At 32.0% G+C, this 24,149-nt stretch overlaps 1 protein-coding gene across 1 annotated transcript in view; it reads left to right on the top strand.

Annotated features, from left to right (window-relative positions):
* Nucleotides 1-1,479: 1,479 nt before the first annotated feature.
* The window catches only part of LOC120782615 (ETS-like protein pointed), a 94,522-nt gene continuing 71,852 nt past the window's right edge, over nucleotides 1,480-24,149 (top strand). Inside the window, exons 1-4 of the mRNA XM_040114984.1 lie at nucleotides 1,480-1,654; nucleotides 3,952-4,068; nucleotides 5,912-6,115; nucleotides 11,409-11,663. Coding sequence (XP_039970918.1) covers nucleotides 1,480-1,654; nucleotides 3,952-4,068; nucleotides 5,912-6,115; nucleotides 11,409-11,663 — 751 coding nt within the window. The remainder of the gene's footprint in view (nucleotides 1,655-3,951; nucleotides 4,069-5,911; nucleotides 6,116-11,408; nucleotides 11,664-24,149) is intronic.

Below are 24,149 nucleotides of genomic sequence, written 5' to 3'. Positions count from 1 at the left end.
CCTAACCTTAGAAGCAGCTCGATTTTTGTTTTAAATAAGGTCTCATCACCTGACTTTTGCAATTATGAAAAATACTTTTTATATTTTCTCAATTCCTTTGTGATTAACGCTTCACCACTCTACCGAAATACATTCGCTCCCAAGCACCTACATTAAACCGCAACTCAACCAACCCACCCTTTCACGCTGGCCAATTCATCACTTGGAAGCGTAAATTTCCACCAACCCACCGATTAGTAATGCGTGAACGCGTATCTCGACGAGATTAAAATTACTTGGCGGGTAAACAAAACTTTTTTCTTTGTCCAAACACCGCCACTTTGTGCTGTAAGATGAGAAAGGGCAAGTGAGCGTATCAAAGCAGGGCGAAATGAAAAGGCGAAAGGGAATAGAAAAGAAAGCCGCCGACAATTGAAATAGCACAGCGATAGCGCCCACAATTATGCTTGTTGACTTGTAAATGGCTATGTATGTATGTATGTATGTGTAGTATGATTGCACCCAGCGTCATAAAGCTGGAAGTCTGCGTTGCGTGGCGTTGAAAGGGTCATGACATTCATTGACATTGCAGGTCAAAATTGTTGATTTGATTTTAAACGGCAATATTGTTGCAATTGTAACACTGCTGCTGCTGCTATTATTGTTGTTGTTGCTACTGTTTTTGTTTTTGTTGTTGTTATCGCAGTTATTATTGTTGCTGTTTTCTCTAGTGTTTGTTGTTTTTTCTAAGCGTTTGTTGTTGTTGTATGAAAGTGTTTCTACTTGTTGTTGTAAGAAATTTAATTGCATCGCTTACAAGGCAATTTATTGCCACTCGCCCGCCTTTTCTACGCTAATACGCCTTATTGAATTATCACAGACAATTCATTTGACTTTTGGCATCGCCACATCAGCTGACTGCCTGTCTGCCTGCCTGCCTGCCAGTGTTTGCACACACTGCTGTACTTTCTAAGTTTTGTAATTAATAATATTTGTACAGCTGCTGATGGCTTTGTGGGGGGCACCGTTGGCTAATTGAAACGTTTGCTGATAATGCCGCCGCCGTCATGTGACGTATAACGGCACTTTGTTAAAAAAAAACAAGAATGTGCGAGTAAATCACCGTTTGTATTTTTAGCGTTGCCATCATTAATTGGTGATTTGAGTGAAAATCGGAGCGATGTTATCGGCGAGCTATCACTCCACCGGAACAAAGCAGTTCAGCTGAACTCTAAAATACAAACAAACACATACATACATACATATGTATGTAAACAAATGTAAATAGAAGCAAACATATAGTGATAAAGTGATAACAAAAATAGTTAACAACAAAAGCAATAAAAAAATATAAAATAATAATAGTAAAAAATTACACGCGCTCGAAGGTGTTAAGTGTGCGTCATTAAGTGCTATTAAACCTTGATTGGTTTCTGTAAAATATACAGTTAATAGTTTTGTATACAACTGTTTTTCTTGGAATTCACTCGTCGCACTAGTATGACAAATGAGTGGATCGATTTGGCGGATCGGCGTTTGCGTGCGCCGCTACGTGCCGGCTATAATCATCATCAATTGTTGCTCAACAACAATTACACCGGTGGATACTCGAGTAAATTCCATTTGCGCGCGCATAAATTACAACAATTGCACACCGTTGGTGCGAAGTTAAAAGGTGAATTTACTAACCATAAATAACGGTGTAATGTGTATACGCCTCTAATACCTAAGCATATGAAGTTTATTGATCTAATTAGCGGCGATTAGGGCGATTAGCCATATGCCAGCGGCATTCTAGTTTTTTACACTAAATAAATATATACAAAGGTGCAACACACTAATTATTTCAATAAACACTTTATATTCAACAATTAATACGCCTTACTGGTGATTAGCGTAATTGTTTAATGCGTTGATTTGGTTGCGTAGTTGGCGTGTTAAGGCGTCGAATTAGGGTTCGGGTTACAAAGTTCCTTTGAGCGCACTTGTAACGGAGTTAACAATATTATACCCTGAATAATAATAAAATAAGGTCTTTTATAGGGTCTCCGACAAAATCCAACACCTTATTCAGGATATGAGATGGTTAACTCTGTGATCACCTTGACCTAGTCGATGCAACCAAAAAATTTTTGGCAAAAAAAACAAAAAAATAAATAAAAATTAATTAATAAAGAAAACCAATTAAAATGTATATATAAAAAACAGTTTTATAAAAATGTATTGGCACTCGTGGAAAAATATTAATTTTTCCCTTATACATATATGAAAAACGCGTTAAATTTTAGTAAAATCAAGGCTTTCATTCCTTTTTAAAGTAAATTACATTTCTGTAAGATGTCTATCTACGTAGTTACATACAAATATAGTAAAAAAGTACTCGAAAAAGTTGTCGAAAAATTTACCACAAAACTATCCGAAAAAGTACCCAGAAATTATAAAAACGCAAAATATTTAATTATTCATGAATATTTATTTTTTTGCCTGCAAAGTAATCCCCACCAGATGTGTACTTATGATAACAATTTTTCCAGTCCTCGATACACTTTTCATAAACACTTTTTGGAATAGCCTTCAGCTTTTTCAGCGAATCTTGTTTTATCTCTTCGATCGACTGAAAACGGGTTCCACGGAGCGGCAATTTCAGTTTGGGGAGCAAGAAAAAGTCACACAGAGCCAAATCTGGTGAATATGTTGGTTAATCGACGCTATTGATTGAGTCTTTGGCTTTAAATTCGGTCACGATCGTGGCTCGATGCGATCGCGTGAAATCCATGACTTTTTCTTTCATCATTCTGGCCATTTTCGACAGATGTTCTCACACAAGCGTCTCAAAATGACCAATAGAATTGCTTAATGATCGTCCCTCCGAAACAAATTCATGAAGCACCAAACCACGAATTTCGAAAAAAAAACAAGCAGCATCTTCTTGATTTTGGTGCGGCTTTGACGTGTTTTTTTTTTTGCTTTCGGCTCGTTTTTCCCCTCCATTCTGATAATTGTTGACTTTTGTTGCATCTCCAACTCATAAAACAATGTCTCATTGGCAGTTACAATGCTATCCATGAATTTGGGATCTGAATTCGCACGATCAAGCATGTCCAAAGAGACCTGTTTACGCTACTCTTTTTGAAAAAAATTCTGCATTATCGGCGTGAGTCGAGCAAATTACGATAATCATTCGAACGAATTCGCTAGAGATGTCGAGCTCTCTTGCCATCTCTCTAACACTTGCCTGACAATTTGAAAGCGCCATATCCTTCCTTTTTTTTTACTATTTTCATCAGTTGAGGAGGTCGAAGATCGTCCAAACGAGGCATGTTCAACGATCTCTTGACCATCTTTGTACCACTCTTGGTTTGTGTTTTTGTTAAAACTGAATCACCGCAAGCCTTTTCTAACATTCGCAGCGATTCTGCACACGAAATTTGGTTAGAAATACAAAATTTGAGACAAAATTCTTTGTTCGACATTTTACAACTTACTACTGAGGTGTACTTACTTAAGCAGCTGCTACAAACAAACTGGTTGACAGATTACGCTCATAATTGGCAAAGTAACTGAAGACAGTCTTACAAACTTAGCAAAATAATTTTGTTTTTTGAAATATCATTTGCCTGGGGAATTCGATAACAATTTCCGAGTGCTTTTTTGTAACAATGTATGTATAGCAAACAGCCTATTGCTCTTTTAAAGAATATAAATATTATATATCTAATTTTTGGAAGATCACAAATCAGAGTAGAATACTAGTTTTATTTGCGTATTTTTTTTTTTCAAATGATTTTATTGAAATAGCACCCTGTAAATAAGTGCTCCCAATTGTTATACTTTGCATTAACACTTCAAAAATTCTCGTTGGCACTTTTTGGTATAATGAATTTTTGGTCTATTTTATGTTTTAATTCCTGTTTGTGTTTTTTTAAATCGCAGTAGATTTTACTTACAATATTTTTCTTTATCTCATTTCAGATGTGCCATCACAAATTCCACCACTCACACCCGGCACTAATCGAAAGGTAGCCGAAGTGTTAAAGGCCTCTTTCGCTTCATGGGAAAAAGAGGTGCAGAACTGTAATATAACCAAAGGTGAGTAAAATTTTTTTAAATACATAATTTTTTATAAAAATATTAATTAAAATTAATTAAAAAATTATTGAATTTCTACCTATGCTTTCAAATAATTAAAATACTGCAAACAAGAGTACAAGAGTTTTGCGAAAGTTAAATTTTTTTTGTCGTCATCTTAATGATTGAAGGAGAATAATAATTTGATTTTTTGAATCATTCATATATGAACATATATATATGTATATTTTTCTATAATTGTCACAGTTTTGCTTGCACTAATTAATTTTTAATAATTTTCATTAATTAGCATTTAAATTAATTTAATTAATTTTTTTAATTTCTTATTAATTTTATTTATTTTTAATTTATAAAATTACTTTAATTAATAATTAAAAGTTAAAAATAAGTACTAAATATGTAAAAAATGTAATTAATTTAATTAAATTAATTTTAAATTTAAATAAATAAATATTTTTTTTTTATTAATTTTTAATTTATATATAAATTAATTTAATTAATTAATTAAAAGTTAAAACTAAGCACTAAATAAGTAAAAAAATAATTAAATTATCTTAAATAATTTTTAATTTTATTTAAGGGTCAATTAATTAATTAAATTAATTAAAAATTTTAAATTCATTAAATAAATTTTAATTAATTAATTAAAAGTTAAAATTATTTATTTAAAAATAAAATTAAATTTAGAAAGAGGTTTAATCACAAAAACTAATTAAGTAAATAATTTTTAATTAATTTAATTAAATTGAAATAATTTTTAACTTTTTTTAAAATTAATTAAAGTAATTAAAAATTATTTACTTAATTAGTTTTTGTGATTAAACCTATTTTTAATTTTTACCGGTCTTTAAGATTCAATATTTTTATTTTGCAATCTGGTATTCGGAATAAGAAATTCAAAACTTATTTTTAACTAATATTTTTGGATTAATTGGTAATTCAATTATTTTTTTAAAGCGTTCTTTGCGTGCCTGCACCTAACTTTGTTCAAGAAGGCTTTAACCAAATAATTCAAGTGCATAACTCTCTTGCCGTTAATTTTGAGTTCAACTTTCGCCTGATAAAAATTATACAAACAAATATGTCTAATTAGAAATGCTTCTCAATGGGAAATGTTTAATTTCTGAGGATATTGTTCACATGAAAAAATCTTCTCATCAAAACGCTCTGCCCCTCGAAGGCATTTAAACGCCTTTATTTTAACCTAAAATCTACAAAATACTAAACTATTTAATTTGTAATAACAAATTGCCGTTGGATTCTCACGCTCTCGTTTATTTCTAATTTTTATTAAGCTATAAATTCATTAAAAATACACACCAAACGAATTTTCTCGCACTTTTGAATTCACTCCCACAAACAATATTTAAAAATCCATGAAATCCATGTCAATTATTAATCGTGTATTAGCATGTCAAACAGCTATACACACACATAATTACACAAATAAATTATTACAACTCACTCGCTTACATATGTATGTGCGAGTGTGTGCGTATGCGGCTTGTTAATATGCCCGACAAATTTACACGCATTTGATTGCTTTCCTCAATAATATTAATTAAGGGAAATTACAAGTGAAATAAAAATTATATTGTCAACACTGTGCAACGCGCATATCGAATGCATACAAATAAGCGCGCTTTAAATTTATTATTATTTTTCTTATGTATAACTAAGTTTTTTTTCTTAACAATTTTAATTTTCCTTTGCATGAGAAAAAACTTGTATTTGATGTGAATTGTAATCATTACATGCATATTAATATTAATTGATTTCCGTTTTGCTTGTTCTTCCTTAATATTTTGTGTGTTTTGTTGTTTTTGTGTTGGCGCTCTTTCAGATCCCCGCGAATGGAAGGAGGAGCATGTCATCTATTGGCTAAACTGGGCAAGCAAAGAATTCTCACTGGTCTCAATGAATTTGGAGCCTTTCATTAAAATGAAAGGACGTGATATGATTGAATTAGGCAAAGATAAGTTTCTAGCAATAACGCCACCATTTACGGGTGATATTTTGTGGGAACACTTAGACATACTGCAGAAGGGTGAGTAGAAAATAATTTCAAAAATATATGTGTACATATAAAAAATAACAAAAATTCAAAATAAAAGAAGATATAGACAGAAAATAAGAAAAAGTATCAAAAAAATGAAAAAAAAAATTTAAAAAAATATAAAAATATAAAAAAAAATTAAAAAAATTAATTTAAATTATAAAAACAATATAAAAATGAATGAAAACAAAAAAATGCAGGCAGGGAAAATTTATATTTTTTTTTTTGAAAAATCAAAAATCACTTTTACATCGTGTAAATGCACGTTAATGTGTCTGCGTACGCGCATGCGCTATTATACGCTAGGAATTAGTGTGAAAAAAATGCTCACTTACACGCAGGTCGCTCGGGTCATGTTCGCATAGCTTGTAACACGTCGCTGCTCGGTGCATATTAATGCTCAGTTGGCGCCAGTGATATTTTAATTTTATTTGATTTTTTTTTCTGTTTCATGTGCACTTAAAGATGTCTCCATTCAAGGCCATGCTTTGAAAATGTAATTAATACAGAAATTGAATTTGTGCAGCAAGTGAGTAGTTGCTAGGCACCGCTAGCCTTTGGTCTCGTGTAAGCAATTCACTTTTAGTTGTGTGTGACATATTTTAAATAAAACAATTTTTCCTTTCGCATAACAACATATTATATTATAAATCGAGTTAAATTTTCACTACAACAACAACAACATATAACATACATGTATATAGTTGTAAAAACGCTTTTTCGCTAGGAAATGTAAAGGAAAATTTAATTTAAACTTCCGTTAATACAACTAAAGGCCAGCGAATAGGTAGAAGCGTGAGTAGAAGAATTGCTAGTTGGAAGGGTTAGAATTTGCAGCTGCTGTTTTGCCAGCTAACCTGTTGCACAACATGTTTACACAAGGCTATGCATATATAACTCTCACATAACGCTGTTACTATTACAACACTGTAGGAAAATTTGAGATTTTCTCGAGTGCTTAACTGAAGTCACGTTTAAGGCAATTCGTTAGCGCAAAAGTTAATAAAATATTTGTTTCAATGCTTACAGCATGCTAGTGAAAACTGAACTGTTATGTAACTGTTATATTGACTCAAGGTTCTGATAGGCAACTCAAAATAATTCTAAAGCATTGTTTGTTGATAATTTTTCAGTTCTCTTTTTTATCGTGTATGTCACTTGAACTTCTAGCAATAGCGCAAACATAAGAGAATTCAGAAAAAAAGGGACTTTTTGTAAAGATTGCGCCTTAAAGAGAACAGATTTTTGCCAGACTGGTTTCCTCGGGTAAAAAACAGCATTTTTTCAAAAAAATTGTCTCACATAAAAACTGAAATATTTTATTGTTACAACATTTTTGGAAAAAAAAATTTTAACTAGGCCATTGTAATGCTATTAGCGGTGACTTCTCGGAAAAAAGATGCGCCCGCGTTGGCAGAATAACTTCTTACAGGATCATCTAAAGTGAAAAAATAATATGTGTTTTAGTTAAAACCTTAACTAAGAATTTTTACGGAGAAAAAAACTGAAAATTGGATTTCTGACGTATATTTTTACAAAAAAAAAAAAAAATAAAATTTCAGTGAAAATTTTTGAAATTTCAAATAGTTGTTATCGATAAAATATCATTAAGAATTGTATCTCAAAGATCTGTGTAAGATTTCATGAAGATCGGTTGAGTAGTTCTCTAGAAATCTTGCTAAATGACTTCAAAAACACAGTTTCGAGCAAAACGCGTTTAAAGACGGTGCTTTTAGCCTAGCTAGCCTCGAGCGCACAAGTCCTCAAGCCTGTATCTCCGAAACTATTATTCGGATCAACTTGAAAATTTAGGACAATATTCTGGAGATGTAGAATTTACAAAGACCATAAAAAAAAATCGATTTTTTGAAACCTGCAAACCCATGTAACCCCTTAAAGAAGACTAGTATGACCAGATTGCCAACAGGGTTCTGGCGACAGTTAGAAAAACTCCGATTTCGTAAGGTCATGAAATAAATACCAATATGAAATATAAATTTGAATTAAATATTATCGATGAAAGGAATGCTTTCACCAAGCTCTGGTGTTCTCAAGAGTGAGTAGCTAATAAAGATTTAAATATAGCAGTATTTTCTGGATTTCTCGTGATATGACAAATATCATTTTTTAAGCTTCGTATAATAAAACGATGAGACATTTTGAATAAAAATATAACTCGCTTGGGAAGTATAACTTTTTTTTAATTTTGGAAGAAACAAACAGATAAGGCGTGTTCGAATCGTTAGATTTGATTTATACTAGTTGTTAGCTCGCTTCATCACTCTCCAAGACTTGGCGAAACGCCAGACAGCCTTAGTTATTGAAAAAAACAATTTATTTCGAAAAACGTTTCTATATTTGCTACCAATTGCGTTGAGGCACTTACTAACTCACTTTGCTGAATTATACAAAAAATATATACATTGTTCTTAGGAAATACTCTAAACATAGCATTTATAATTCAAATTATAAATGTATCCCTTTTTTATAATAATTTTTAAATAATTCAAAAATATGAAATTTTGTTAAACAAAAATTAAGCGTATTTAATAACCTTAAACACTCAGCTTTCCTACAGGGAACGCCTGCACTCAGTAGTACTCGTAGTATGTAGCAGTAGTTTATGTATGAGTACCTCTGCACTACCTGCAATATTCTCTGAGCACTCCAATTGTCCTAACTCATTTTTCCAACCAGCTAACTGTAAAAAGAGAAAAATTATTAGTATTTGAGGGAGTGCGGGGGGAAAGAAACCTGCGGACACGCTAAAAATATTACACATACACTCACATTCCCAATCGCGAGGCAAAATATCGCTCTAAAAGCGGATGTCTTCGAGGTAACAAAATCACCGCGCTGGCCGCCTGTGTCCGCCCAGCCGTCGGCGGGTGTGTGCAGACACGGCTAAAATGCAACCGGACCAGCTTCGGCACACACCGCCCCAACAGCCGTCGTCTTTTTCTTCTGAGTGGTCGCTGATTTTTCATTGATTTTCCACTTCCACGCGGCATCACTTTGTATTATTGACGCAAATTCGATTGTGAACGGGTTAAGTTGGCTTGTGCCATGGCATCTGCCTCCTACTACCACCTGACCTGACCGATTCCTTTCGCCCGAGGGCGTGCACAAAAAGCTGCCGTGCTACTTGGACGCGTGTCACACCTTTTGTTGGTCACCACTACACACATGTGTGCATTTATGCGCGTGTGTGTGTAGTTGGGTGTTGCCACTGTGCTCTGCTCGTTGCTTAACTTTTCGCCGTGCTGTGTGGTGCACTGATAAGGTTAATGGTTGAAAGGAAGTAGACAATAATCGTAATCATACGAAAATTTGCTTATCTCTGAATGGTGTTTACGAAAAATTACGCATTCATTCATTGAATTTGAGTGCGTTATTGCTTCAATGGAAAGTAGTGAAAGGGATTTACGCATAGCTTTGCTAAAATTATTGACGGCACTCAAGAAATCAACTTAAAATTGTTGTATGTACCAGAGTAAAGGTTTATTTGATTTAGTATTTTTTAAAGGAGGGGTTTTTGAAAGGGTATTTAACTAAAATTTTAAGCTTAAAATTTATATTGTCATACTATGGCACCCGCTAGCTTTAATAAAGAAGCGAACACATTTTTCCCGATTTATTAAAATTCCATCAAACTGCATATGTATGTGTTAATACTCCGCCTTTTGGTTTATTCCGACATAACCCTAGTGATCTAGTTATTAAATAATTAATGCAATTTTAGCATTTTTTACCAACTTATTAGTGCCGCGTGTGCCATAGATTAGCTTAGATAAGATAGTGAGTCAATATTTTCTCCATTTAAATCGAAAATAATACAGAACAAGAAAAAAAACGTTTGATTGTATCGAAGCTTTAATACCCTTCACAAATAGAAAAGATTCCTTACAAGCACTTGATTCCGATCGTTCAATTTTTATGACAATCGTGCTATAGTTGTCCGATATCGACGGTTCCGACAAATCCAAGGGCCATGGTGAGAAAAGGACGTATGCAAAATTTCAGAGCAACATTTCAAAAACTGCGGACAAGTCTCGCTGATCATTAATAAAGTGTGATCCATTTCGAGGTCTCCTACTTTTTTAAAGAAAAAATACAGAAACTTCAAATTTTATGGGAAATGTTTACTATCATCAAAAGAACATTCTTTGGCATTTATATTTTGAAGATTATCTCTTTCAAGTGTTAGCGCGGATACGTATCGGGTAGTCCAGCCGTTGAGTCCAATTTTCGATGACTCGTTCGAGCATTTCGGCTGGTAACTGGCGGATGACACGCGTGATGTTTTGCTTCAAGGCATGAATCGAAGCGGGATTGTCCGCATAGACTTTAGATTTTATATGTATATCTCCACAGGAAAGATTCTAACGGTGTGAAATCACACGATTTTGGTGGCCAATCAACCGTCCCTAAACGTGAAATTATCTGCTCATCGAATTGTTCTCTCAATAAATCCATTGATAGATGCGATGTGTGAGAAGTGGCGCCATCTTGTTGAAACCAAATGTCGCCAAGATCACCAGCTTTAATTTTTGGCATCAAAGAGTCGGTTATCAAGGCGCGATAACGATCGCCATTGACGGTTACATTCTCACCGGCATCATTTTTGAAGAAATATGGACGGAAATGAATTTCACCGGCCCACAAACCTCACCAAATCCTTGTCTTTTCTGGATGAAATATCAGCTCTTGAATCTCTTCAGGTTGCTCTTCGTCCCAATTGCGGCAATTTTGCTTGGCTCATTGAGCCAGAATTGGGCCTAGTCGCGGAACGAAATTTGGCTCGAAAACGTCGGATCTCTCTGGAACTTTTCAAGAGTCCATTGAGTGAAGCGATGTCGCTTGGGAAGGCCGAGGAGCTTCAGTTCTTGCTGAAGCTATATTTTGTACGTAAAAAGCGCCAAGTCGTTTCATACGTCAATCCGAGTTGCTGCGAACGACGCCGAATCGACTCTCCTTGGTCTTCGCGTACACTCTCAGCTACGGTTGCTATAATTTTTTCGCTGCGTGCTAGACGTGGTCTATGCGATAGAATATTATTCAAAAATGAATACTGGGTCTCAACATAGGCGATGGTGTTGCGAGTAGTACGCTCAGTATGTTGATCTAAAGTGGAGTGAAGCGCACGAAACACATTTTTTACAGAACGTGAATTTTCGTAATAAAGTTTCTCCCATTCTTAATTATGATGAAATTTATAAAATCATTTTGAAATACTTACTTTATTTAAAACTATTTAAATTAAAATTTTTTTTTTAAAATTTAGATTGTGAAAAATTCGGCAATGATGATGTTGTTAATGTACAACAGCAACAACAACAACAGCAGAACGCCTTTGAGGCGTCCACGACAGCGTCGCATTGCGGCTCGGATCATCAAGTCGGCAATTATTTAAGTAGTAACAGCAATAATAATAACAATAACAACAACAATAGCAACAGTCACAGATTAACATCCGATTATACAACACCGCCAGCCAGTGAGAAAAGTAGCTTTCATTCACCCTCGGTGCATCACAGTGGTGAGTACAGAAATGTATACTTTAATGTTAACAAAATTTATTTTATTGTGTGATATTATTTTTGAATTTTTAAAGCAGTCACTTAACATTTACAATCGGAAATCTATACATAAGTATCTGTATTATGTAACTGAAAGCAGGTGCTAAACGTAGAAAACTTTTAAATTTTTTCGACTATAAAAAAACATATTTTGTGTACTAAAGAGAGTTCAGTTAATCACGAAGTTCGGCGAATTTGTTTCCTGTGAAATGACAATATTTGGCGATGTCGTCTCTCCATATTCACCCCTTGTGAGGTTATACCAATTTGCTGGTGCGAGAAAATGCGTTTTTGTTTTTATGATTTTTTTAATTTTTGTTTTTGAAGAGAAATTTTATTTTATAGAGATAGCCTAAAAAACGAAATTGTAATCAAAAATATTTTTTCTTCAATCATTACCTGACTTTTAAGAGTTTTAAGTCGATCGGTTCTACCGTTTCGGAGAAATTTTCCACACCAACTTTGTACCAAGCGTTTTGAGAGAAAGTAAGTTTTAGTCTTTATAAGTTCGAACACAGGAGCTCTTCATTTCTACAACTTCACCCAGGACTACATATAACAGTCCACTTGAGATCTCTCTCTCGATCAGCCATCTAACCTAACACTTAACTAACCTAAGTTTTAGGCTTTAGCTGCCGATTACAATAAGTGAGAGAATTCTTACAAATATGCTCATATCTCCGAAAAAATTTCTCAGATAACTGTGTATTCGACAGCCAAATTCATTTTTTCAAATTCACATGTAAATATAATCCCTTAAATCTTTGTAAGCTGAGATACTCTGTATCATTAACAGAAGTGGTTAGTTGTGCGTGCTGCAAAATTCACAGTTTTAGTTTCAAAAAATTTAAATTCAGAAAATTCTCTTCTGTGGATTAATCTTATTCTCTTTAAACAGAACTAATGAGCTTGGTTTCACTACTAGTATTTTTAGTGGTAAATTTTGTGCAAAGGCCAAAAGTGAATTGTTTTGTCACTGAGTCCATACCTAGGCCAGCGGCCAGCTAGCAGCCTTTATTTGTTTTCGATAAAACGCACTCGTAATCTTTGTTGTGCCAAATTTTGCAATGACGATAAGCAAAACTGTTCAAAATCAAGTTCATTTTCGCGCACAAACAAACGTAGCCATATACAAACATACAAAAATATATTTATCGAGCAGTGTGTTTGTGATTGTGTTAGTGGCCAACTCTTCCGCGATATCATTTATTATCGAATTTATTTCGCGTGTGCATCCGGCGTGTGCCAAATGCAACAACAAACAAGCGCATATAAAATACATAAATTATATATTAATATACTCACACATGCAAACACACATACATATGCATGTATGTATGTACATACGTACGTTTGGCAGTAGCAAGATCTCTTGCCACAAGCGCGACCATAAAATTACCAAAAGAGTTTATTTGGACTTTCGATTTGAATGCTTCATTTCGTTTTGGTCGTTGATTTGATTTTAATTTATGACAACGCTGCTGCCACATACATATGTATATACTTGACTGTGTGTTTCCATCGTTTATTAATTGCTAATTTGAACTTTGTTTGGACAAACTATTAATTTTATTTGCCGTTCGACTAATTTATTTACCATAACTGAGCACAATTCGAAATGAAATGAAACGGAAATTAATTTTCGAAAAATTATACCAAGAAATAAATACAAATTAGACAGCTATTTTAGCCAAAAAAAACCTGAAAAAATACGCTAGCATTTGTGGGAGACCCCCTTATAGACTTGCTGCATGCGCTTGGCGCCAGCCGCCGAACGACGACCGCCAACGGCGCGCGCACAACCCACGTTCGGCATTTTTTCTTGCTAGCGCCATATCAATAGAGCACCTCCCACTTCTACACGCGATACGCTAATGTTTACATATTATAATTTTGTAGCAATTTCGCTTTAGCGCGCTACAAATTGAATTAAAGTTGGCGCTGCCCCCGAAAGTCAAAGCCTTGACAGCAGCGGTGGCGGTGGCGCTGGCGCGCGCAGCTTCGTTGGCGTTCGACTCTGCTATCATTTGGATCAACTCCAATGGCAATACGAGTATTAATGATATACACAATTTCGGTTTGTTACATTGACAACTACAACAACCACAACGGCAGCTACTTGTTCGCCTCATATGTGGTGTGTTTGTGCATTTCCTTTCCGAGATCTCTTCACTCGGCTCTGCCGCGCGCTGTCGTGTCGTGGTGTTAACATGATGTAGTGTGTAAGCAATAAATTTATTTATCGCATTTATTAATATGCACGGTGGCTTAATTGAGTCGATGGTGGCATATCGCACATTAAATATGGGCGAGATATCACAAAGTAACAACAAGAGCAACAAAAGCAGCAGATAAACAAATGAAATGCACAGCTGAGGGCCGATATTTGGTTGCATTTTATTTTACTTAAATTTGTTTGTAACAATATCATCGTTTACATGATGTGTATGTGTGTGTGCGCATGTGCGTTGGATGCTGTCGCCGTTGCTGCGTCGCCAGCCGCTGCTGTTGTCAGCTCGGCGCAGTGGCTCACTTAATATTAATTTCTTGACCACAAGGCAACACGCTCACATGTCTGTCCGCCTCTGCTTGCCACTGTCTGTCATTGCCGTTGACATTATAATAAATTAGCTGAATTTATGGGCTTTCGGTGCAACAGGCCGCTTATGATGTGAAACAATGACTAAATAAATAAACTTTAATACAAATGATCTGAAATGCTTGGACATAGTAATGAAATCTAATTAAATGAGCCGAAACTTAATAACAACCTATTTATATATGTATACATACATTCATGCATATTAGGGTAAGCCAAAACAAGCTTACTTAAAAAAAATGTGAAAAATTTTGATGTGCTAATTTTTTATTAAAAATTTGAATTTGTTTTTTGGATAAAAAATATGAAAAATCTTTATAGAAAAATTTTTGATTTAAAATTAGAGTTCGATGAAAAATATGAAAAAAACTTTGATAAAAGATTTGAGTTTTTTTTTGATAAAAAATATGAATATGAATTAGAAATTTTGATTGAAATTTGAAAACTCGGACGTGAGAAATTTTGATTAAAAATTACATTTTTTCGATAGAAAACATGAAAATTTTGATGTAAGAAATTTTGACTGAAAATATGAAAAACTTGACGTGAGAATTTTTTAATGAAAATTATCCCTTTTTCCATTAAAAATTTTTTGTTAAATACATTTTATTTGCAATCTATTTCAGTAAATAATAAGCAAATTTGATAACAAAACCATAATTTGACTTATATTTTTGGTCTCCCATGAGATCAAAAATAATATACAATATAACAATATGTTCTAAATACAAATGTTTATATAAAAAAATTTTAATTAGACATTTAATTTCGTAGTAACATATATAATTAAACATTTACTTAATTCCTAAATGGGAGATCTAGAACATGTTGTCTTTTAAGTCTAATAGTTTCATTACTATCATCTAATAACATGACTGCCAAAGGATTGTCATGATAACTTATCCTGTGCAAATATGCTGAACTAAATCTTTTAATTTCATCTTTAACAAAAGGTACATTCAGATCTGAATGAATGGCTTTATTCCATTAAAAATACAAAAAAAATTGTCATCATAATTTTCGATTGAAGATTAATTTTTTTTTTTGATTTTTTATTGTATTTGGGACATAAAAATGTAACTTTACTCCAAATTTCGGCCAAGAAAAAATTGTTTTTAAACGCAATAAAAATAAAAAAAAACCCAAAAACTTGATCATTTGAATTTTTCATATAAATTTTGAGGTTGTGAGAAAAAGGTGTTCATTCAAAACTTGTAGATCTTTTATTTCCTACAACTTTGTCATACAACTCTTTCTGCAGAACCTTTGTTTGGTCGGCAATCGAGTTTTTAACCCTTAAATATTCAACCACGCCGCTCCACTGCCTCTTACCGACCTCAGACTACTCGTTTTTTTCTTAATGTCTGTTATTTTATAATTCGTGCTCAATGGGTTTAGCCTACAATAATTTTGTACTTTTAAAAATTATCTACCCTGTTCTATATACGAATTTTTTAAATGAGAAAAATTACCCTGAAATTGATTTTACGGAAATTTAAATTAATATAATTTATTCGAAAATTATAATTTAACGAAAAAAATTATTTTATGTGCCATTTATATAGAAAATTTCCATTACTCACCAACATCATTTAAAATAAAGCTAAAAATCCTGCCTTGCAGGGATATTTTTTCTCTCTATATAAGCTAATTTTAACCATTAAATTCGATTGCAGTTCACATTCACCCACCCTAATGCATAGCATGCAAATGAGTATAGTGAGAAAATGAAGCAATCAAAAAAGTTTCATGATAAGCAAATTGAAATAATGAAAAATAAAATAATTAATTAGTGCAGATAAAATAAAATTTTGAAGCATATTAGATAAAGCAGATGAAAGTTCGGAAAATATTCATATATAGAAGGAAGACAAAACGCAATTAAAAGTTTTTGTGTACAACAGCTAAACTCGGTGTTGAGAGATTTTTGAGTAATCATTTTTGATTATTTTATAATTTATTGCTTGAGCTAATTAGTTTTTAGAAGATAAAATATTAAAATTATGACAAGTTTTTTTTTGGAAAATCAAAAATAGAAAGCAAAGATTATGCAGTTTTAAGCCAAACTTTAGGCGCTTTTGCCCCATAAAGTTTCTTTCTGAGCAAGTGGGACAAAAAACATAATAAAATTGATCTTTTTAACTCAATAATCTGTGATCTATTTCGAAATTCCCTTTTTTAAAGCAAAAAAAACACAGAAACTTCACATTTAATGGAGAGTGTTATTATCATTCAAAAGAACATTCTTTAGCATTTATTTTTATGAAGATTTTCTCTTTCAAATGTTAGCCGCGGCCACGTCTCAGATGGTCCGACCGTTGAGTCCAATTTTCGATGACTCGTTCGAGCATTTCGACTGGTAACTGGTGAATGAAAAGCAAGCTTGTCCGCATAGACTTTAGTCATCCCCACAGAAAAAAGTCTAACGGTATGATATCACATATTTTGACGCCCAATCGACCAGCCCAAAACGTAAAATTGTCTGCTCATCGAAGTGTTCTTTCAATAAATCCATTGATTGATGCGATGGGTGGGCAGTGGCGCCGTCTTGTTGAAACCAAATGTCGCCGAGATCACGAGCTTCAATTTCAGGCGTCAAATAGTCCGTTATCATGGCTTGATAACGATCGCCATTGACGGTTACGTTCTCACCGGCATCAATTTTGACAAAATATGGACCGATGATATCATCACCCCACAAACCACAAAAATTCGTTATTTTTTCTGAATGAAATGGCAGCTCTTGAATCTCTTCAGGCTGCTCTTCGTCCCGAATGCGGCTATTTTGCTTGTTTACATACCCATTGGACCGGAAACGGACCTCATCGCTGAATAAAATTTGGCTCGAAAACGTCGGGCCTTTTTGGAGCTTTTCAAAGAGCGATGCGATGTCGTTTTGGAAGTTAGAGAGGTTCAATCTACTAATTTTTTTTTCATCCACAATATATGTATATTTGACTGTGATTAGAACAACTAAGTTCTCATTATGAGTCATGCGCTCTTACATAAACGTAATTACATCCTCGATAACTTGTGCGCCTATGTGAGGTTCTGACCTTGTACAATCCAATATTTTTTGCGTTCTCATATATTAGTTCTGTGATTTTACTTTTTTGCTTCAAATAATTTACGTAATTTAATGTTATTTTTTGTTTCTTAACAATTGTTGATTTTGTTCGCTTTCGCACTGACTCATTGTTGAATTAGCATATTCTCGTCATATTTGCATATTGAACCAATAAACACCACAATTCCCCACAGTGTGTTGCCAAGACAAGTTGTAGCCATCGACTTGAAGTCTGTTGCAGTCTGTCCCAAGTATTTGCTGCTAATTAAATAAATTATACTACTTTAAAGGAGGGTTGTTATGGTTTCTACTTTCAAATATACTTATAGCAACACACACACAAACACATACATGTGTGAAATTGCACTCGTTTTATGGCCGTTCTTTTGATTATCCTTGAGTCCGCTGCGCGATCGTGTTTGTTTTCAAATCAATTATTTTACAATTGTTATTTGTAAGTATGTATGTCTGCCTGTCTGTGTGTAATCACTTTTGAGCCCAGGTGTCCGATGCACGGCACCCATTTGTTCTTTTGCCCTTTCTTTTAAACGACATTTGCATGTCTTCGGCTTTTTATGCACTTTTGGAACTTAAAGTATGTATGTGTGCGTGTGTGTGTGTGTGGGAAAGGGGAGCTACACTGTACTCCAGTTAGTTTATTGTTTTTATGTTAATATTCCACTTAAAGAAATCTTACATTGCTTTAGGTCGAAGAAAAAATTGTATCAGTTGAAAGTTTATAAAAGAATTGGATGTACCTTGTCCAGGAAAGCTCCGTCACACATCTATACAGAGAAGCCGCTCTATCTTTTTTCTTCTTGGAGCAATTAAAGCATAAAAATAATATTATTTAATTGTATTAAAATAAATAAATGTATTTTTAATACGTCTATAGCACCTTTATAAAGAGAAGAAATCTTCTTTCTCCTTGAAGCAATTAAAACATTCCCAGCGCAACGGTGATCGTGCATATAGAATTTCACTTTTCTTGAAACTCGGAATCGTTAAGATGAGTCCTATTAAAACCACAGTTACGAAATATTACTTGAAAAGCTCTTAAGACATAGTAATTGTATGATATTTTGTTTGGGCTCTCGCAATTTCAGTAACTTTTTCGATAATCCAAAATAGGTTATTGACTCTTTTCATAAAGTTTTTTCAAATGCTCCTTGAAACATCGAAAAACTACACAGTCTGACTCAGAATCATTAAGAACAGTCTTCTATATTGAAACAGTACTAATGAAATGGGCTAGAACCTGTACGACATACCCCATATTTATTTTATACAAATACCCATAGGTGTTGTAGTTTAACCTCGCAAGATATTTCTGTCTGGGAACATTAAAAATTGTTTTGCTGAGTTAAAAAAGTACTTGCAAGGTTACTCTTTTTTTAGAAACGAAGACATAACGTATTCCACGAAATTAAAAACACTAAAGAGACTTAAACCATTGAAATCGATAGTTCAGTCTTTCATTCCCACCATAGTCGGGTCTAAATAGCAACAGATCTGGATTTTTATCGGGAAAAGGACTGTCAATTCGGTACCATTCCTCGAAATTTCTTCAGAAATATTTTCTGGATCACTTATCTGCTACAGCAATAACAACATGGTTCAATCTTCACATGGTATTCTGCTTAAGAGTATTTTGTTTCCTAGTCCTCAATATTCATTATTTTCCTCATTGGATTTCTAAAATATTTTAATAATTACGACGAACTCAAATTTTATGTTATTTTGGGAGAATGATGGCTACAAAGCTAAAGTTGCATTATGAGTCTTTATGACAGATATTCAAAGAGTCGCTGATTTATCTAATGCGTGTAGATTAAATAAGTTAAAAATAATCACTTATTAAGTATAATTGAAAACCTATTTGTTATACTTTTCAAAATCTTTATTTAATTATGTGTACCTCCATCACTTCATATATGTATGTCACATGAGCAGCAAAACTTAAACGCTCAAATGCCTAGAAATACAATTTGACCTTAAAGAAATTGCCATTTTCATTTTCAAAATCAACAAACTGTAACAAAATTGAATCTTAGTTGGCAATTGCTCGTCTGCACAATCATAGACGCACCAACAAAACCCCACAGTACACTTATAGCCACTTAACTAATACTAATGCACCAAAATAATTCATATGTGACATAATTTTTCCAGCCGCAAGCTGTCTGCTTTTGAGACGGCAATCCTATAAAAAAAAATAAAAATAAAAATAAAACATTAAGCTCTGGTAGAATTGATTTTTTATACCCAGTGATGCTTGCCTGTAAGGTGGAATGTTAAACGAACACGCAAAAATTACTGCGGCGAGCTTCTAGGATTACTCCACATCCAATTTTATTACAGTTAGTTTTTGAATCGGATCTAGAAATGCTGTACGAAATTCGGTTGGGTGAACTCGTTCAGGACTTAGGTGGTCATGTCTTCACAAGTGAACTTCAAATACTCTTTTTTTCGATTTGCCTAAGTTTCATTGGTCGTCATCGACAGGGGGTCTCTCATCCGAGGCTATATCTTCCTTTCATTTGTGGTATTGTGGTCAGCGCACAACTCTTGGGAGAGATGTTTCGCCATCTCACTTTAACTCGCATTCAAACGGATGTTATTTGGCTACCCAGAGGACACTAAGATCTAAGCCCGGAAGCCGTGAACTGCTTGAACCATATGTAAAAGAATCGTTTCTAATCATTCCCATGTGTATGGCCCCCTCTGGGAACTTTCCTCACTTGCGTGAACTTCTACACATAACTCCATCCTCCAGAAGAATTTTCATTTATTCCACTATGCACTCATCCTCATGATTCATAATATCATAACTGATTATTGAATCAAAAATTATCGAAAATGCATACATAATCACCTCAGATAGGATTCTAATTATTCTGATAATTTTTTCATCAAAAAGCTAAACCTTTAGTACCTTTAATAACACACTCGTTGGGTATAAATATGCAAATAGGTATTAAATAATTGAGATGTGCAGAGAGTAGACCAGCGAGACTCACATTCCTCCCTAATAACCGCTCAACTGAATCACGGCTGAGTGCCATTTTTGTGACTCGCTGTGCGGCTTGATAATTATTAATGCTTAAGTTTAAGGTTTTTGTCAAAATAATTGAATTTTCACTCACTAAATATTATAGTACGCGGAATTGTAGAAAAAGTTAATAGAGGTTTACGCATTTATTATTATTTAAAATATACAAAAATTATACTTCCAACTATAGTCTAGGCTAGAGCGCTATAAGTTAATTTGTTTTCATTGATAAACACCCTGTTTGACCGAAATCAGTTGCCGAGGTTCATTAGCCGACCAAGAGGGGAGCGTAAGTGTCACTCACAAAGTCAATTAAGTGGACTGAATCATGCGGCGAGAAACTTGTAAATATAAATACAGTATATATAAAGTAATATGCCCACAGACATATACATAAGCGTAAAGTAGATCAACTATGTTTTACATGCATGTATATGAAAATATATAATATATGTAAATATTTAATATATATATATGTATATCTATATGTATACATATATGTAAATATGTATGCAATCATATGGTAAAACGCGCGATTTTGATTATTGTCTGCGAATTGGGTACATTGTACTCTCATTATTTGCGCACAGCAAAACTCAATGTACGAACACATTTGACACACACTGTTGTGGCATGTGCTAGGTATGCCAACATGGGCACACCACAATACGTCAAGCTTGGACAAACATTTTACGCATGATGCATTTTACACACAAAAAAGCACAGAAAACTGACCAAACGAACAACAACAAAAACAAATAACAATAAAAAATCGCGTAATTCTGGCATTCAACAAAAGAGAGAAGCAGAAGTGTAAAAACATGTGTGGCACACTAAAAATAATAAATAATACAGAGAGCATACACAACACACACACACACAAAGCGGCTCAAATAAGCACAACAAAAAGTAGGCGAATGTAGTTTATTTTATAATAATAACTTCAATTAAGCACTTTAGGACATTGCACCCACACTTTTTCATTGAAATATGCGCATGAACATACTTATATATGTATGTATGTACATATGTACTATGTATCTGTTATTTGTTTTACAAGATCGCCGGTGGCACTGAACTTATAGGTTAAGTTACACAAGCAATTGTAATTAATTTGATATTAAATAGAAGTCATTAAGAGAAAATTTATATATGTAATGTATATGTACGCATGTATTTACTTACATATATACATACATATATACTACACATATATATGTACTTAGATAAAACACTCTATTGAAAATAATATAGTTTAAAGTGCAAAATAGAAAAATATGAAAATGAAAAACTAAAAAAATTATAAATAATCACAACTATGAAAAAATTAGTAACATACATAACACTAAATATACGTATAATAACCGTAAAATATAAAAAATTTAAATTAATTTAAATTTATTTCAAATATTGTCTATTAATCTATAAAAACAGCTAGTAATTTAGATTTAACAATAAAGAAGAAAAATATTACACAGAAAAAAAATTAATTTCATTGAAGATAATGATTAAACAATATTAAAAATATTAAATGTTTAGTTTTTCTTAAAAAAACAAAATTATTTAATTTTAATAAAACAAATTTAAATTTTTATTACTTTTTTTATTTAAAATTTGTATTAAAATATTTTTTCTTTAATTTAAATTGTTTTTAAACAAATTAATTTTTTATTAAAATAATTTTTTTATTTAAATTTTTATTAAAATATTTTTTTATTTAATTTTTTAATAAAATAATTTTATTTTCATTTAATTTGATTAATTTACATCTGAAACAAGATAAATATTTAATTTTAGCTACACTCTTCATACGAATAGAAGCATTTTTTGTAGTAGAAAAGGGTGTAAAAAGAAAAAAAAATATATTTTTTTTGATTTTGCACGAATCAAGAAAGCACATAAGCAAAATTTCAGATCGATAACTCATAAACTATTCCCGATTATACAGTCAGACAGAAAGCCGGACTTGGCCAAATCGACTCAGTTTGGCACACTGATCATCTACATATATACAAACATACATACAGGCATACATACTATGTATATGCTTTACAGAGTTGCCTTCAGAGTGGTAGTCTGTTCAAAAAGGTCTTCGAAACAGGATTGTGCAAATACGGCATTAAAAAATTTAATTAACATATAAATTATATATGTATGTATATGTATATATGTACATATATTTTTTTATTTGAATTGCTGAAAATCATAATTCAAAATATTGCAATTTTTAATCTCAACTAGCGAATGAAAATAAAAATATTTGTTCAATTGCAGATTTAAAAATAATAAAAAAAAGTTTTTGAGTTGAAGCTGTTTGAAAAGAATTGAATTTTATGCTAAAACAAAAATTGAAAATGAAAATGATTTAGAATTAGAATTTTTTCGAGTCTACGTATGAACTATAGTGCGAGCTAGAAACATCATCTTCGATACTCTGAAACAGTGTTCGGCAAAATCGCACATAAAAATGACTTATATTTTGTCAATTTTTAGTTTGATTTTTTGGATTAAAAAGTAGATTTTCATGTTTTAATCGCAACATCTTGAACTTAAAATTTAAATTAAAAAAATTTTAATTTAAGAATTTAAATTTTCAAAACTTTCAATTCTAATTTAAAAATTTAAATTTAAAAAATTCTATTCTTTAGAAAATTTAATTCAAACATTTTAATAAAATTAAAAAAAAAATTTAATTTAAATTAAAAAAATCTAATTTAAAAATTTAAATTTTCTAAACTTTGTATAATATTTAATTTTAAAAATTTAAGATAATTTAAAACACTTTTATTTTCAAAAAATATAATTCAAAAATTTTAATAAAATTAAAAAACAATTTTATTTAAATTTAAAAAATTTAATAAAAAAATTATAATTTTCAATAAATTTTATTAAAAACTTTTATTAAAAAATTGTATTTTTTTTAATTTAATTTTTAATTTAGTTTTAATTTAATTTTTTCTAATTAAAACATTTAAATTTTAAAAATTTTTAATTCTAATTTACAAATTATAATTTTCAAAACTTTTTATTTAAAAATTTAATTTTCAAAAAGTTTAGTTCAAAGATTATAATAAAGCTAAAAAACAATTTAAATTAATAGTAAAAATTATTTTAAATTAAATTTTAAAAAACCTAGTTTTAAAATTTAAATTTTCAAACATTTTTATTAAAATATTATAATTTTTTTTTAGCTTTAAACTTTAATTTTTAAAAACTTTAAAAATTTTGATTTACAAAAATTTTATTTTTCAAAAAACTTTAATTTTTAAAAAAATTTAATTTTCAAAAAATGTATTTAATATAGTACATATTTTAGTTTCCAAAAATTTTATTTTAAATTTTTAATTCCGATTCTGGCGTTAAAAGTTATATTTTTTAATTAGAAAATTTTTAACCCTTCTACGAAGATCACCGATCGCTTTTAGGGCATGTTATGAACCAATTAAAAACTTTTTATGCCAGCTTACCTAATTTGATGACAATGTAAAAAGTTTTAATGAAGGAGAATATTTATTTAAATATTTTTCATTTTCGGAATAGATCTGTCAGATAGCACAGGCACTGCATGTGCCAAATTTTGTTTCGATCTTTTTGATATCTTTGTCATCTATCGTAAAACTAATCATACTAATAAGGTTCAAAATGCAGATTCATCAGAATTATGTTTGCCAATTTATCATTATCATAAAGGATTAATATAATGTTTAATCTGGTTTTGATGAAAAAAC

This window comes from Bactrocera tryoni, chromosome 1, assembly GCF_016617805.1.
Source record: "Bactrocera tryoni isolate S06 chromosome 1, CSIRO_BtryS06_freeze2, whole genome shotgun sequence".
In the NCBI taxonomy this organism is placed as follows: Eukaryota; Metazoa; Arthropoda; class Insecta; order Diptera; family Tephritidae; genus Bactrocera; species Bactrocera tryoni.
The sequence above is the reverse complement of the archived record's forward strand: the minus strand, read 5'-3'. Positions and strand labels throughout refer to the sequence as shown.